Below are 17,866 nucleotides of genomic sequence, written 5' to 3' on the forward strand. Positions count from 1 at the left end.
GTTTCGGGTTTTGGAGTCTGTGGGTTTGGGCCCGAGAATGAGAGACTGGATCAGAGTCCTCTATAATGGGCCCCTGAGTTGTATTAAAGTAAATGGTAGTTATTCGGAGACTTTCTCCCTAGCAAGGGGTACACGTCAGGGGTGTCCCCTCTCCCCGATTCTCTTTGCTTTGACTGTGGAACCCCTGGCGCAGCGTGTGCGGATGAATCCGGATATTCAGGGGGTCATGGTGCCGGGAGGGGACTTCAAGTTGGCTCTGTTTGCGGACGATATCTTGTTTACGGTGGAAGACCCTGCCGGGTCTTTACCGGCTATATTGCAGGAGTTGGAAATTTATGGGAATGTGTCAGGATTTCGGGTCAATATCGGTAAATCGGAGCTTCTTAACATCAACCTACCAGCTGACCGGGTTTCCTATCTTAGAGATCGGTATCCGTTTCGGTGGGTCTCGCATTCATTGCGATACCTAGGGGTATATTTTGGACCGCCGGGAGTGGAGATGTATGACCTCAACTTCCCTCCGCTCTTTCGTCGCATCCGCCAGGATTTGCTTAAATGGAAGGACCTGTATTTTTCTTGGCTGGGCCGGGTGGCCATTGTGAAGATGATGATTCTGCCCCGCTTGTTGTTCTTATTTCAGGTGTTGCCTTTATGGGTGGAGAGGAAAACATTAGAGGGAGTGCAAAGGCATATTTCTAATTTTATTTGGGCGGGTAGACGGCCGAGGGTGAGTAGAAAGGTCTTGTGCATGGGGAGAGGGGACGGAGGGCTGGGAGTCCCGGATGTGGTGAAATATTATCAGGCTGCTCAGCTACGCGCCCTTTTGGAATGGCAGGCGCAGACACCGAAACTGTGGGTGGAAATTGAGCAGAGGTTAAGTGGGGGGGTGCCTTTGTTACATCGGCCGTGGGTACCCGGTAGGGCACGCCTGATGGGGGAGATATCCTCGGTAGCGGTTTCCCTGAGGGTATGGAATCAAACCAGAGCTTGTTTACTGGGGCGTGGGCGTCATTCCTGGTTTACTCCGTTGAGATTCAATCCTGATTTCCCACCGGGGGGAGCGGGGGGAGTCTTCGCAGAGTGGGAGGCACGGGGCTTAGTCTGCATGGGTCAGCTGTGGGACCCGGTGTTGGGTGGGGTGAGATCCTTTACAGACCTCAGGGGCAGGTATGGGCTTGGATTAAGGGATCTGTTCCCCTACATGCAGGTCCTTCACTATGTTAGGACATCGGGTATTTTGGGAGACTTGAGGGGTGGTAAGACGCCCTTTGAATTATTGTTGGGCCCAGTGCTTAGGAAGGGAGCTCTCTCTGCGATTTATCGGTGTCTTAATGGTCGGGGGGCCCCCCTTCCATACATGAAGGCCTGGGAGGGGGATTGTGGCTCTGTAATTTCCTGGGACACTTGGGGTGACATATGGGCGGAGATCTCCTCGGCGGGTATAGCGGCTTTGATAATTGAGAACGGATATAAGGTTCTTTTCCGATGGTATTATACTCCTCAGACTGTGGCTCGGTGGCAGGAGGGTGCGAGTGTGCTTTGCTGGAGGGGCTGTGGGGAAGTGGGTACCTACTTTCACATGTGGTGGCAGTGCAGGAGGGTGTGTGGATTCTGGACTGATGTTTTTGCTCGGGTGTCCCGGATCCTGGATGTCCAGATTCCGGCTGATTGGCGACACGCCTTGTTGTTTTGGCATCAATTAGACCTGGCTCGGGGGGACTCTCTGTTCTGCAAACTTGCATTCACTGCTGCTAGATTGGCTGTTGCCTCTCGGTGGAATCAGGTACTTCCACCCACATGGGCCCTGGTAGAGCAACGCATGCTTAATTGGCAGAATCTGTATTACTTAACGGCTTTGAGGCATGGTAAACTACATGGCTATGCTCATGTGTGGCGCCAATTTCGGGCCTCGGTGGGGGTGTGTGGTAGGGGTGGTCGGGGACCTTGAGCTACACTGGGGGTTGGGCCTGTGTGGGCGAGGTTTGGGGGGGCCCTTCTTTATATTCCTTTTTAATGTTTGGGTTGTGTCTGGAAGTGTTTAGTTTTGACCTTATTGATAGCTGTGGGTATGATGTTTTGTCCCGGGGGGGGGGGGGGGTATAGGTTGTGGTGGGGTGGGTATTATAGCTTGTTCTTTTCAGTTTGTACGTTTTGCACATGACTACATAGCTGATTGTGTTTTCGTGTGTGCTTCTGGAGTGGGATGTTCTGCTCATTGAATTTATGTTCTTGTATCTCATGTGCTTTTGCTATGTACTGTTTGGAGTGTTTTCTTAATAAAAGCTTTTCAATTGAAAAAAAAAAATATTTATCAGGACTCGCAGAGTTTTGGGGATTTTGCTTGTGAGACAGTGGCCTACTCACCTGCTCTGGGAAATGAGAAGGGGGCACTGATTGGTGCACGGGAGCATTTGCAAAATAAAGTGCTTGTGCATACTTCAGATAGGGAGGGCAGATGAGTGTTATAGTAACATAGTAAATGACGGCAGATAAAGACCCAAATGGTCCATCCAGTCTGCCCAACCATACGCTCTCTATAATTTAATTTTTTTTTTTTTTCTTCTTAGAAAGCCAGAGCTCTGCCCAGTACTTTGGAGTCTCCGTCAAAGCTCACTCCAGCCCATCCCGAACTGAACCTAGACCCACCTGTTTGACACCTAACCTCCTGTATCCTCTCCCCCTCTCGCCCCTTGAGTCTGTATAGGTATAAGCAACGCACAAATAGAAGATTAGATCCTCAACTGAATGGCCATATACGGGACACAGACCATGCAAGTCTGCCCAGTACTGGCCTTAGTTCTTCAATATATACCATTATGTTCCGATTCGAGATCCTCCCATGCTTTTTTAACTCTGTCACCATTTCAGACTGGGGGGGGGGGAAGCTGCTTTTGTTTGCCAGAATTTTTTCATACCATAGCTAATTAAGTTGGGGGAGGTTTATGTTCTTGTGGGACTTTAATCAAATTCAGGAGGTGAATTTGGATAGACAGTTAGTGAGTCAGAGGCAGCCAAAAGCAAGTCATTGCCTCTGTTAGGCAATATTTGGGCTTGGTGGATCTGTGGCGTTTGCAGGTTCCTACTACAAGGCAGTACATCTTTTTCTCGCCTGTTCATATGTCTTACGTAATATTTTTTAATATCTGCGTTAGAGAATGACAAATTTTTCCGTCACTGTGGGAACTCATTTTCCTCATCTGCACAAGCCTCAATGCTTTAAAATCATAAGTGTTTAAGGCTTGTGCAATTAAGGCAGAGCATACAGGAAAAATGACAAAGCTCATGCGGATGGGACGGGGAATTTGAGTTCCTGCAGCGACAGGGAAAAATCTGTCCCCGTGTCATTCTCTATTATCTTTTATGATGGAGTCACGGATCTGTAGTTTTGGATCACACAGCTGGGTTGATGAAGTTAAAGAGTGACTTTTCTGTAAAAAAGAGGCCTCGGCAGAGGTTGAATGCTACCAGGAGGTGGTGGCTGTGGCCACAACTGATTATTTTTATCATAACTTGCTGGCTGCTTATTCATCGTGTAGATGATGGGAGGCTTATAAGGCAACAATTCAGGGTGAAGTGATAAATTAGGTAGTGAGAAAGGTAATTGCATTTGGAGCGGGGGTTAGATGGGTCAGTTGCAAAAGCTGAGGTACATTTTTTATAATGTTTTACGGAGTTGTGAGGCAGGAAAGTCTTATCTTTATGCTTAAGTCTACTATTCCGAGATTAACGTGGTCACTCCTGGTGCAGTACCTGCACAGTTGGGGTTGCCATTAATAGTGGGTGGACAAGAGTCCTGAGCTTTCTTGAATCCTCCTTTTTGGTGCACAACCCTACCTCCCTGGGATTCCCTCCGTTACTTTACATCTTCACACCTCTCTTGAAACTCAAGATTCATATCAGATTTTAAAACTTTTATTTTTAAAGATGCATATTCTTTAAACTAAATTAAACCAATTTTTTCCAGATGTCCAAGACACATAGCTCTCCTATTGTACTTCCCACTTTTCTGTAGTTCCACCCTTTCCCCTCAGAATCCTGTTAATGTCTTTTCTTGCAACCTCTTTCTCTTTTTGATATTAATTGTAAGTAGAGTAGAAAGTTTAATTCAAATAGGTGAGATTGTAAATTTTAATAAACCTGAAGTGCTGGGTGTCCTTTTTTCTTTATCTCTTCTTTCAATCCAGTATGTGCGCTCTCTCTCTTCTCTTCACTTCCTTCCAGAGTCTGCTCCCTGCTCTCTCCCCTCCAGTGTCTGTTCCCCTTTCTCCTCCCCACTTCCTTCTAGCATCTTGACTCCTCTCTCTGCATCTGCTCCCCTCTCTCTCCTCCCCACTTCCCTTCAGCGTCTGTTCCCCCATCACTCCCCCCTTCTATCCAGCATCTGCTCCTCCCTCTCTCTCTACTTATTTTCAGCATCTGTTCCCCTCTCCATCTCCCCGTCCCTTCAGCGCCACTCAACCTCTTCCCCTTGTTGGGCCATCTTCCTCCCTTCCCCTGACCTTCATGAGCGCTTTTCAGAGTTTTCACAAGTCCTGTGCGATTGCCCCAAAACCTCTCCTCTGATACACCTTCCTGTTTCCACCTCAGCGGCTTGCATCAGAGAAGCTTCAGAGTCGTGCTGGACTTGTGAGAACGGTTGCCACGTCCAGACACCTCTGAAAAGTACCCACGAAAGTGAGGGGTGGGAGGGAGGAAGAAGGGAGAAATGCTGAACGAGAGGGGCAGAGAGGAGAGAAACAGGAGGGACACATGGATAGAGGGGAAGAGATGGTGCACATGGACGGAGGAGAGGGGAAGATATGGAAAGAAAGATTTGAGATGGAGGTAAAAAAATGGAAGAAAACTGAATATGAAAATCTGTGCCAAAGATGGATATGGTGCAAAAAACGAGGGCGAGGAAAGAAACAGCAAATGCATAAGGAGGCCTTGGAAACAGAGTTAAAAACACAAAGGGAACAAGATCAGAAAAATAAAAAAAAATCGCCAGATAGCAAAAGTAGGAAAAATATTTTTATTTTCAGTTTACTGATGTAAATTTTCAAAGCTGACATTTCAATCTGTTGTTTTTATATTTTGGACTGTTCTGTGTGCAGAGATTGGCATATTAGGGTTTTGTTGGTGTACAATAGTACATTTATTTTGTGAGTTTGTATTTGAAAATGGTTTTTCTGTTTCTGTGTGTGTAATTGAGGCCAGATGGGGATAGAAGTCCAGAAACTTTGGTTGGTGTGGCCCCAAGTAGGAAGATATTTGTCGGCTCTCTCAGCTTTTTTGGACTCAAAACAGCCCAACTGCAAAAGGAGAAATTAGGTTCTTACCTGCTATTTTACGTTTTTTTATTCCCTCCAGACCGGCACAGAAGGATGAGTTTACACTCCTCTGCCAACAGGTGGAGACTGAGAACACATTGACTTTGGGCTGTGCAGTCCCATCTACAATCAGCCTAATGAATAGCCAAGCAGGACCTAACTAGAAAAAACCCCTAACCACAACAAATTCCACACTCCAATGGAGTATTTTAGGCTATAGCGTCAATGAATGTTAATGGATTTTTCTTTGTGATCTAATTATGTAAACCAAATAGAGCTCCTATTTTTAGGAGACAATTCAGTATATAAGACTAAGAATTAGATTAGAGACACTGTTGGATACTACTGACTAGACCAAAGCCCAAAAAGTGTCCCCACAGTTCGCCAGCTAAATCAGACGAACCAGATGCTGCTGCTGCTCCAAGCACACTCCCTAAAAACCAAGAAAAGGCACCACAGAATAAACTGACTCTTCATGATAAAAACCAAGGACAAAACCCCCCCAAAAAAACACAGGGCAGGTTCTGTGCCAGTCTGGAGGGACTAAAAGAAAGAAAATTAGTAGGTAAGAATCTAATTTCTCCTTCTTTATTGTCCCTTCAGACCATCACAGACAGATGGGATATACCAAAGCAGTGCCCATAATGGGTGGGAACCATGAAGTGCCGCCACAAGAACTTACTTGTCCCAATGCAACTGAACGTCCACCTAGTAGCGATGCACAAAAGAATGCAAAGACCAAACTGCAGCCTTACAGATATCCACCGGGGACACAAGAGAGGTCTCAGCTAGAGAGCTGCACGGGAACGGGGATGACGGGGATCCCGCGGGTTCCCCCTTTGGGTCACGGGGATCCCGTGGGGACGCCCCCTAGGGTTGCGGGGATCCCGTGGGGACGCCTCCGAGGGTCGCGGGGTTCCTGCAGGGTTGGATCGCAGCGGGGTTGGTCGAGCCGTGAGGGTAGTCTCCTTCTCCTTACCTGCCTTGTCGCAGCACACATCCGAACGGAAATCTTCCCGATGTCAGCGCTGACGTCGGAGGGAGGGCTTAAGCAAAGCCCTCCCTTCCTCCGACGTCAGCGCTGACATCAGGAAGACTTCCGGTCTGCTGTGTGCGGCAGGGCAGGTAGGAAGAAGGCAATGGCGTACGAAAGAGGGGGGATGGGGCGGTCCGCCCCGGAGAATGTGCACAGCCGGTCAGGTCCCCCGATCGACCGACAACAGGCCCGGCCGACAAATCTCCCTGCCCTGTAGCCGCGAATCTAAATTACCTCTTACAGCAGCTTCACTACTCCAGCTGCTGCAAGAAGGTAATTTAGATTCGCGGCTACAGGACAGGGAGATTTGTCCGACCGGGCCTGTTCTGTTGTCGGTCGGGTGCAAAAGCGCCACAAAGGTGGAGGCAGGGAGGGAGGAAAGGTGGAGTGGAGAAGAAAAGACGCTTAAGGGGGGAGAAGGCCGCTGAAAGTACTGGGGAAGACAAAGGGGTGGAAAAGAACGCTGAAAGGACATGGGGTAAACGGGAGGAAGGGGGGGGGGAAGGACCCTGAAAGCACTGGGGAAGACAAAGGGGTGGAAAAGAACGCTGAAAGGACATGGGGTAAACGGGAGGAAGGGGGGGGAAGGACCCTGAAAGCACTGGGGAAGACAAAGGGGTGGAGAATGCCACTGAAAGGACATGGGGAAGGCAGAGAGGGGAGAAGGATGCTGCCTGACAGGACATGGGAAAGATGGTGGGGGAGAAGGACACTGAAAGGAAATGGGGAAGAGGGAATGGGAAGAAGACGCTGGCAGGGAAGAAGACAGAGGTGCCAGACTATGGGGGGAGCGGAGGGAAAAAGATGGGTGCCAGACCAATTTGGGAGGGGGGAGAAAGGGAGAGGCACAGTAACAGAGCAAATGGAAGACACAGAGAGAAGAGAGGCAGTGGATGGAAGGAACTGAATGAGAACATGAGGAAAGCAGAAACCAGGCAATAAAGGTAGGAAAAAAATTATTATTATTTTTTTTTTTTTGCTTAAGGATAAAGTAGTATATTAGTTGTGTTGATAAAAATTTATAAACATTAGAGGCTCTGGTAGAAACCCGTTTACAAAGTATGTATTCTTCCCAATTAATATTTCCAAATTAATAAAGTCTTTTTGCTTATTTTTAAATGGGTTTCTACCAGAGCCTTTAATTCAGTAGCATAATTAAATGAAATAACTATTTCTGTAGTTTATAGGGACAGGCGGGGACGTAGGGGATTCCTCGCGGGGACGGGTGGGGACGGAGGGGATTCCTCGCGGGGACGGGTGGGGACGGGTGGGAGTCCTCACGGGGACGGGTGGGGACGGGTGGGAGTCCTCACGGGGACGGGTGGGAGTCCTCACGGGGACGGGTGGGGACGGGTGGGACTTTGGCGGGGACGGGTGGGATTTCTGTCCCCGCGCAACTCTCTAGTCTCAGCCCAAGAATTCGCCTGACCCCAAATGGAATGAGCTTTGAGAAAATTTGGAACTGGTTTCTTTTGAAGAAGGAATGTCAAAGTGATAGTTTCTTTGATCCAGCATGTAACTGAAGCCTTAGAGACACCTTCCCCCTTACGACTGCCCGCAAGGAGAATTAAAAAAACGATCCGCTTAAACTCCTGAGTGCGTTTCACATAAATACAGAGAACTCTGCGGACATCCAATTTATGCAGCTGTCACTGCTCTACAGTAACCTCCCGACTACCCAAACCGGAAGGGCAACTGTCTGATTCACATAAATGACCTTAGGAGGAAAGGAAGGAACAGACTGCAACACCACCCGCTCAAGGGAGCATGACTACAGAAGGCTTGTAACTCTGACACATGCCAAGAAAAACCGACTTTAAAGTAAGATCCTTCAGAGTGTAGGAGCCAAGAGGCTCAAACAGGAGACAAATCAACACTGAAAGCACCAGATTGAGATCCCAAGCTGGAACCGAAGGGCAAACCAGAGGTCGAATCAACTTTGCCGCTCTCAAGAAACAGATCACAACCGTTGACTACACAAAAGACCTCTAAAGGAGGACAAGGCTATAACCTGAACCCTCAGAGAGGACCAGGCAAGATTGCCCTCCAGGCCATCCTGCAAAAACTCCAAACTGAGGCAGGGACACATGCAGGGGAATGACTACCCAAACAGAACACCAATCCTCGAAAAGGCGCCAAATATGCACATAAGCCCTGGACGTAGAAAACCAGTGAAAGCTCAAAAAAAAATAGAGATCACTTTATCTGAATATCTTTTCTTGCCAAGCCGTAAGACAAAAGGGACCTGGATTGAACATGGGAATGGGACCCTAAGTCAAAATATCATTTGAGAGGGATAGAAGAAGTGGATCTGCCACGAGAAGGCGGTTTTGTTTTCACTGGGACAGTGCTGAGGGAGAAAGAATGTATTGGAAACTTCTGAAAGCTAGGTTACACAGAATTTCATATTCTGCTCTTAACACTGATTATTGCATTATACCTGCCTAAATTCTCTTCTCCCTGCTTCTTGCTAAAAAAAATAAAAATCTGTCCTCTGCTAAGTCATATTTCCTCTTCCTTCTCATAGGAAAAAGGGTAATATCACTGCTCATATATAGAGAACCAAATAATCAAAACTACTCAAATCAATTCACTTTCCAACCAATCAAGATAACTTTTATTCAATGCAATCACTTTGATGCTTTAATTCCAAGACACATAATTTGGAGGCTTAAGGCTTGCCCCATCAGTCTTCAAATTGCTAGTATTAAAGAGGAGCTCTGCAAACTCATACCAACTTACCACCTCTGCTTCAAAGAATAAAACAACCTAGGAATAAATGGGTCACAGTAGGCTCCGGAAGACAGCAACAGAAACATCCATCTTCACAAATATTACCTCTATAGAATTCCTTTGCTCCACTAGTGCATTGCCATACCCAAGAAAACAATTGAGGTGGGACTGGAACCAGTGAAGGTAACTTGAGAGAGAAACACCCTAAACAGAAAAGCATTAACCTTGGAACACAGGGCGAGGAGACCAGAAGTACCAGGCAAATACTGACTATAATTAAGGAAGAAACGAAGGATTTTAACACCAATCTGGGTAATATGACCTGGCCAAAAGCTCTATACTTGCAGCGCAGGGAGCTTGGTGAGGGCCTGAAACCTTTTGTAAAGACTCTAGTTTTTTCAGAAGTACTGCCTGCATATGAAAGGGAGAGTAAAAAAACACAGAGGACTTCAATAAATGGTTCTGTGTACATAGGTGGATGGGGAAAGACATGGAAAGACAAGAGACTATATTGTAATGATGGGTAACATCTTATAGAAGGAAAAAGAATCCTTGCTGAGAAATTTAGACAATATGTTTCCAGGCGTTTAAACTAGAAGGTGGGGGTGGCGTATGTATGAAATACAATTATGGAGGCCACCCCCAGCAAAAGACAAGATGTGATGGTAGTAAAGATAGTTCTCCCTGGACAGAGATCTTCCAGCAACACAAGTTGGTGACGTCCCCGTGATGGAGCCGACCCGGCAGTCTAAAAGCTGCAAAGCTAAAGAGCTTTGCGCATGTGCCAGCCCTCCTACCCGAATGTATCCATTCTGCCCCGTATATAAACAAACCCCCAACCGACAAACCCAGTTTTAAAAGTTTCCGCGATATTGTCCGACTCGGTAGTCAACGGTGTACGCCGTTTCACATATCGCTTCAACTTTTATTTCAACTTTTGTCCTACAGGAATTTGGCTTTGATTTAACATGTCGGAGCAAATCAAACCTGGTTTTAAGCGCTGCTCCACCTGTGCTCACAAGATGTCGGTGACGGACCCGCATGCTTCGTGCATTCGTTTTCTGGGGCCCCACCATCACACCATGACCTGCGCTCTTTGCGCTAAGCTGAACAAGCGTTCTCTGAAGATTCGAGCGCTAAAACTGAAGGATTTCGAGCTGCCCCCCAAAGCGGCTTCCGTTCTCCCCTCCGCCTGTCTGCAAGGGGCATCGGAGCCGCTGGGGCCGCCTCCCAAGGTGCCAAAGCTTGTCCTCCGCAAGCCGGCTCAGGCACCAGCGTCTCCTGCGTGTGTCACGTTGGTGCCAATGACGTCACACGCAGGGACGCTTCCTATTGACTCAGCCACTGCTCCCTCTGCCCAATGCCTGCTGGATCGCTCCCCTCTTGGTCCTGCCCTCGGCACCGACTGAATCCAGCCGTCGGCACAGAGCTCCTCTTCTTAAAGAGCCTGCAGCACTGCTTTCTACCTCCCCAGACCGGCATAGGCAATCGGCCTCAGCCAGTCCCCCAAGGAAAGTGCAGAGGAAAGCTAAACATATTATTTCCTCTACTTCTTCCTCCTCCTCAGGCTCTCCTCCTACCTTGTCTACTGCTGCTGCACCAGCCCAGGATTTAATTCCTCCTCTGCTTCAGCAGTCTCAGTCTCTGATGCAGCCTGCACTTTTTCAACTGTTCCAGCTCTTTCAGCAACAACAACTGCTTTCCGCCTCTCCTCCGCTCAGCCTATCGAACAGGGTGGATGGCCATCTCTCTGACTCTGTCTCCACTACCTCTTCTATGGCAGTAGAGTAGAGAATGACACGGTGACAAAATTCATCACCGTTCCCGTCCCCGCGGATAACCGCGGGAAACCATCTTCATGTCATTCTTTAAGGAGAGAGGGAAGAATCAGGGTATAATTGCTTTGAAGAATGCTGGTGTAGAATGACCGAGGTTGAAATAGACACTAGAAAATGACATGGGACGGGAACGGTGATGAATTTTGTCACCGTGTCATTCTCTACAGCAGAGATCCATTCATCATATGCATCCTCCTCAGGTTCTCCCTCGCCTGATCTGCAGACAGACCCCCTGCTCTCTTCACTGGCTCATGAGGATACTCCATCTGAGCGGGATAGGGCATCACCCCCTGAAGACACGTCATACCCACGTTTCCTATCCAAGATGGTGACTTCCTTACAATTGACCACCACTGCTCAACCGGACCCCAGGAAACAGAGACTTCAAGTGCTTAAATATTTTCACATTCCCAAAGAAGTGGTCTCGTTGCCCCTTCATGATAATTTGGCTGAATCTCAGAAGGCAATCTGGAACACCCCCTACTCGTCCAGGGTCACTAAATGCAGTTTGGAGCATAAATATAAAGTCCAGGACGTAGCGGGGTTTGGCACAACTCAACTGCCTCACCAATCCCTGGTTGTCCGCTCTGCTTTACGAAAGTCCAAATCCTCCAAGGACTTTGCATCTACTCCACCAGACCGGGATATGCACATCATGGACGCCATGGGGAAACGATCTTACCAAAACTCCATGCTGTCTAGAAAAATTGCAGTACATCAATTAATCTACACCCAATATTTATATTCTAATATGGAAGATATGAGAAAATTAGTTGATACATTACTGGTGCCCACACAGGAGGCTTTCAATGCCATCCTCTCCAACTTTGAGGAATGCTCCAAGAACCTGATCCGAGCAGCTGATGATGCATTTGACACCGCTATGAGGGGAGCGGCTACTGGTATTTGCACCCAGAGACTGGCATGGTTGCAATGCTCTAAATTGGGGGTGGACATCCATGCGAAAGTGGCCGATGCTCCTTGCCTGGGTGACAGCTTATTTGGAGACAAAGTCAAAGACCTTATTAAGGGTCTTAAGGAAGATTGCACCACCCTTGATGCTTTGGAGGAGGATACTGCGCATCACTCTAAACAGCCCTTTAAGAAGCAGCAGCCTTCTCAAAGGAATTTTAATCCCAGGAAATCGTTTTCTGCTGCCAGACAATATGCTCCCTATCCTCAAAAGCAGTTTCGGCCCTATAAGCAACAATTCTCCAACAGGGCTCCACGAGACCGTAGATCTCCGAAACCCTCTCAGCCTGCTGGGCAGAAGCCCCAACAATCTTTTTGACAACCCTCCACTTCCCGCTGTCCCAGTGGGAGGTCAGTTGCGGTTTTTTCTCCATACCTGGCGGGTCTCGCGCATCATTCAGACTGGATACCGACATCGTTTCCAGGCTCCCCCTCCATGGTGCCCCCCATCACATCAGCTAATTCAACCATCTCACCTGCTTCCATTGCAACACGAGTTGTCTCGGCTGCTGGACATTCAGGTGGTAGAACCGGTTCCAGAACTTCAGTAGGGCCAGGGGTTTTATTCAAGATACTTCCTCATTCCAAAGAAGATAGTAGGGGTCCGTCCAATTTTAGACCTGTGGAATTTAAACAAATTCATATTGAAGGAGAAGTTCCGCATGCTCACGGTATTCGCCATTGCTCCGCTTTTCCAAGTCGACGCTTGGCTCACATCAATAGACCTTCAGGATGTGTATCTTCATATTTCCATCCATCACTCTCACAGACAATATCTTTGCTTTGTGTTTCTGAACCAGTTTATCACTGAAAGATAGCTGGAAAGCAATGACCACAAACGCTCGCAGTTTAAGCAACAAAGTTCATGATCTGCAAGCCCTAATGTTAGAGGCAGACCTGGCTATTGTTGCTATCACAGAGACATGGTTCAGTGACTCCCATGAATGGGATGCAAACATACTGGGATATAATCTTTTTAGGAAGGACAGAGAAGGCCAAAAAGGTGGCGGAATAGCTGATTGATATCCAAGCGACTGAAATGCAGGGGATCTGGGGAGAGGAAGAAGCGATATGGATCGCTCTGAAAAGAGAAGATGAAATTTCTATCTATGTAGGTGTAATCTACAGACCTCTGACTCAATTGCAGCAAACTGATAAAAGATCCGATTGCAGATATCAAAAAATTTGGAAAGAAAGAGGTACTGCTGCTGTTGGGTGACTTCAATCTGTTGGAAGTGGATAAGTCGATGAAGCTGTCTGCACAATGTGCGGCGGCGGCAAAAAGGGTGAACAGAATGCTAGGAATGATTAAGAAGGGGATCACGAACAGATCGGAGAGGATTATCATGCCGCTGTACTGGGCCATGGTATGCCCTCACCTGGAATACTGCGTCCAGCACTGATCGCCATACATGAAGAAGGACACGGTACTACTCAAAAGGGTCCAGAGAAGAGCAACTAAAATGGTTAAAGGGCTGAAGGAGTTGCAGTGCAGTGAGAGACTGGAGAAACTGGCCTCTTCTCCCTTGAAAAGAGGAGACAGAGGGGACTTGATCAAAACGTTCAAAATACTGAAGGGAATAGACTTAGTAGATAAAGACAGACTGTTCACCCTCTCCAAGGTAGGGAGAACAAGAGGGCCCTCTCTAAAGTTGAAAAGGGATAGATTCCGTACAAACCTAAAGAAATTCTTCTTCACCCAGAGTGGTGGAAAACTGGAATGCTCTTCCGGAGTCTGTTATAGGGGAAAACACCTTCCAGGGTTTCAAGACAAAGTTGAACAAGTTCCTGCCAAACTGGAACGTATGCAGGTGAGGCTAGATTCATTTACAGCACTGGTCTTTGACCTGAGGGCTGTCGCGTGAGCGGACTGCTGGGCAGGATGGACCACTGGTCTGACCCAGCAGTGGCAATTCTTATGTTCTTACTAATTTTTAAGCCCGTTACATTAACGGGTGCTAGAATAGATGTGTCTGTCTGTTTCTTTATCTCTCTCTCCTTGGCCGCTGTCTGTGTCCTTCTGTCTTTCCCTCCCCCCCGAGCAAAGATGTCTGCCCCCAGCACACACCTCCCCCAAAGCAGCCCCCTTTCCCTCTCCTTAACTGTCTTCTCCCCCAGAGCAAAGCTGTTTGCCCCAAGCACACCCCTCCCCCAAAAACAGCTCCCTTTCCCTCTATCTCTCCATGGCCCCTTCTGTCTCCCCCCCAGCACACCCCTCCCCACAAAGCAGCCTCCTTTCCCTCTCCCTGTCTCTCCATGGCCCCTTCTGCCTCCCCCCCCAGAGCAAAGCTGTTTGCCCCAAGCACACCCCTCCCCCCAAAGCAACCCCCTTTCCCTCTCCCTGTCTCTTCATGGCCCCTTGTCTTCCCCCCAGAGCAAAGCTATTTGCCCCAAGCACACCCCTCCCCCCAAAGCAGCCCCCTTTCCCTCTCCCTGTCTCTCCATGGCCCCTTCTGTCTTCCCCCAGAGCAAAGCTGTCTGTCCTCAGCACACCTCCCCCCCAAAGCAGCCCCCTTTCCCTCTCCCTATCTCTCCATGGCCCCTTCTGTCTCCCCCCAGCACACCCCTCCCCCCAAAGCAGCCCCCTTTCCCTCTCCCCCTGGCCCCCTGTATTGATCCCCTTCCTCCATCCCGGCGTTTTCTGACCTGCTCTTCAAAGCAGCCTGCAATCGTGGTGGCCATTTATCTGCCCAATTCTCCAATCGGCTCAAGTCACTCTGGAGTTCTTCACTGTCCTTCTGCGATTTGATGGCCCGGCATAGCTTTGTGTCATCTGCAAACTTGATTATCTCACTGGATGAATTGAGAGACTAAAGATTATATGTATCGATATGTGGAGAGTGATGAGGAAAAAGCAAGCATGCTAAACAAATACTTCTCTTCTGTGTTCACGGAAGATGATCCTGGAGAAGGACCAAGATTGTCTGGCAAAGTTACACATACGAATGGAGCGTGGGGCAGTGTTTAGAGCTACAGCCTCAGCACCCTAAGGTTGTGGGTTCAAACCCCATGCTACTCCGTATGACCCTGGGCAAGTCACTTAATCCCCCATTGCCCCAGGTACATTAGATAGAATGTGATGCCCACCGGGACAGATAGGGAAAACATGCTTGAGTACCTGAATGTAAACCACTTAGGCTATAAGTGGTATATAAATACTTAAACATAATATTAAACATATTTTACCATTCACGGAAGAAAGTGTTTATGAACAACTTGAAAAATTAAAGGTGGACAAAGCAATGAGACCAGACCAGGATCCATCCCAAGATATTGAGGGAACTTAGAGAGGTTCTGGCGGGTCTTATTAAAGATTCGTTCAACAAATCTTTGGAGACAGGAGTGGTTCCTGGAGATTGGAAGAGAAAGGATGTGGTCCCCATTCACAAAAGTGGTCGCAGAGATGAAGTGGGAAACTACAGGCCGGTAAACCTTACTTCGGTTTTTGGAAAAATAACCGAAGCATTACTGAAAGAAAGGATAATGAAATTCCTAGAATCTAATGGGTTACAGGAACCAAGGCAACATGGTTTTACTAAAGGTAAATCGTGCCAAACGAATCTGATTGATTGGGTGACCAGAGAATTGGATCAAGGGCATATGCTAGATGTAATTTACTTAGATTTTAGCAAAGCCTTTGACATGGCTCCTCATAAGATGTTCTTCAACAAAATTGAAGGGCTGAAGTTAGGACCCAAAGTGGTAAACTGAATTAGAAACTGATTGACAGATTGGAAGACTGAAGCCAGCAGCGCAGGCTGCGAAGAACCAACCCGCAAAGAGAGACCGGAGAGTCCAATTCGTGAATCTGCAGGGACCACTGCCAAAGAAGAACATACTGAAGGGGGCACATGTGAGCCCAAGCCCACCGGACCACCTCCAAGGAGGCCGCTATTTGCACCTGAAGACAATGAGAATCCATCAGAGAGCAAATCTGCGACTGTAACTTCAGCATTCAGGCCTTGAGAAATAAGACCCTCCCTAGACTGGTGTTGAAGAGAACTCCGAGATACTCCAAGTGCTGAGACGAAGCCAACTGACTCTTTGAAAGGTTGACAACCCAGCCCAGTGATTGCAGTAACTCCACGACCTGAGCTGTGACTCAGGAGCTCTCCTGAAAGGACTGCTCGAATCAACCAGTCATCCAGATAGGGATGAACCAAGATGCCCTCTTTAAAGAAGGCTGCCGCCACCACCACAACCTTGGTGAAGTATGTGGAGCTGTGCCTAGACCAAACCGAAATGCACAAAACTGATAATGCTTTCCCAAAATCACAAAGCAAAGGAATCACTGTTGAGAATCCCAAATCGGAATATCAAGGTAAGCATCCATCAGATTGAGAGAAGTCAGGAATTCTCTGGCCTGCACCGCAAAGATGACTGACTTGAGGGTCTCCATATGAAATGAAGTGACCCGGAGTGCCTGGTTCACACCATTCAGATCCAGAATAGGTTGAAAAGACCCCTCTTTCTTGGGCACCATGAAGCACCTGCTGGAGCGGATCACCAGGGAAGGCACTGGCACCACAGCCTGGAGCTCCGACGAAACGTCTGTTTCTTTCAAGCGAACTGACAAAGGGAAAAGAGAAAAAGATCTTGCAATGCCCAAACTTGAGGACACAGCTGTCCCAAATCACCTCCAAGACCCACTGATCTGTCGTGATCCCAGTCCATCCCTGGTAAAATTCCCATAAATGGGCTTTCACCGGAACCTTTCTACAATAACAAAATTCAAAAGGCAAAAAACACTTCTGTCCTCTTTAATATTTTAAAATCATTTAACCCAGAAAAAAATAAAAATATGCCAAATCAAACATCATTACTGACAGCTCAAGAATTAGCTGACTATTTCTGCCAAAAAATATCAACAATAAGACAAACATTCTCGACCAATACATTAATCTCTCCGGGTTTCGAAAATCTATCTACAATTAACTCTATTCCAACAGCCAAATGCACAAATTTCAAAATTCCAACTATAAATGACATTGAAAGACACCTCAAATCAATCAACTTAAAAGGTTCTCCTACTGAAATTATTCCGCCATTTTATATAAAAAAATATTTCGATTTCTTTGGTCCTTTTATTCTATCTCTCATTCAAAAGTGTTTATCTTCTGCTACCGTTCCTTCTGCTTGGAAAACTTCCACTGTAATACCAATTTTAAAAAACTTTAAGTCCAGCCAAGATGACTCATCTAATTACCGCCCCATTTCAAATCTTCCATTCCTAATGAAACTGACGGAAAAACTAGTTTTCGAACAACTATCTGACTTCATTGAATCCTCTAATGCGTTACATCCAAACCAAACAGGTTTTCGTAAATATCACAGTACCGAATATTCCATGATTGGTCTTGTCACTAACATTCACTACTTCCTTGACCATCACAAATCTGTAGCTCTCTTTTCCTTAGATCTATCCGCAGCCTTCGATACCATAGATCATGAAATTCTTCTCAATCGTCTACAATCACTAGGAGTAGAGGGCCAAGTCTTACAATGGCTAACCTCCTTTTTATCGGAACGTCTCTCTAGAGTTAAATTCAATGAATCCTATTCCGAATTTTTCCCCTCATCTTTTGGAGTTCCACAAGGATCAATACTTTCTCCTCTTCTATTCAACATTTTCCTATCCCCACTCATCACCATGTCACAGTCACTAGGATTTACAACCTTTTCTTATGCAGACGACATTCAACTGATGCACCCTCTCAATCCAGAAAACTCTGCAGAAATAAAAATCATCAATGACAAACTAGAAAAAATTAAAAACTGGCTAAACAATAACAAACTGGTTCTAAACACTCAAAAAACCAAATCCATGCTTTTCACTTGGAAAAGAGATATATCCCAAAAAATACCATTCACACTTGACAATATTTCTATAGAACCGGTACCTAAGCTAAAAATCCTAGGTGTAACACTTGATGTAGATCTATCTTATCACGATCATATCAGTGTAATAGTCAAATCAT

At 47.0% G+C, this 17,866-nt stretch overlaps 1 protein-coding gene across 1 annotated transcript in view; it reads left to right on the top strand.

Annotated features, from left to right (window-relative positions):
* The window catches only part of COG8 (component of oligomeric golgi complex 8), a 73,470-nt gene that overhangs the window by 51,688 nt on the left and 3,916 nt on the right, over positions 1-17,866 (top strand). The window contains exons 6-7 of the mRNA XM_033942019.1: positions 1,101-1,126; positions 5,985-6,011. Coding sequence (XP_033797910.1) covers positions 1,101-1,126; positions 5,985-6,011 — 53 coding nt within the window. The remainder of the gene's footprint in view (positions 1-1,100; positions 1,127-5,984; positions 6,012-17,866) is intronic.

Source organism: Geotrypetes seraphini, chromosome 4, assembly GCF_902459505.1.
Source record: "Geotrypetes seraphini chromosome 4, aGeoSer1.1, whole genome shotgun sequence".
NCBI classification, from domain to species: Eukaryota; Metazoa; Chordata; class Amphibia; order Gymnophiona; family Dermophiidae; genus Geotrypetes; species Geotrypetes seraphini.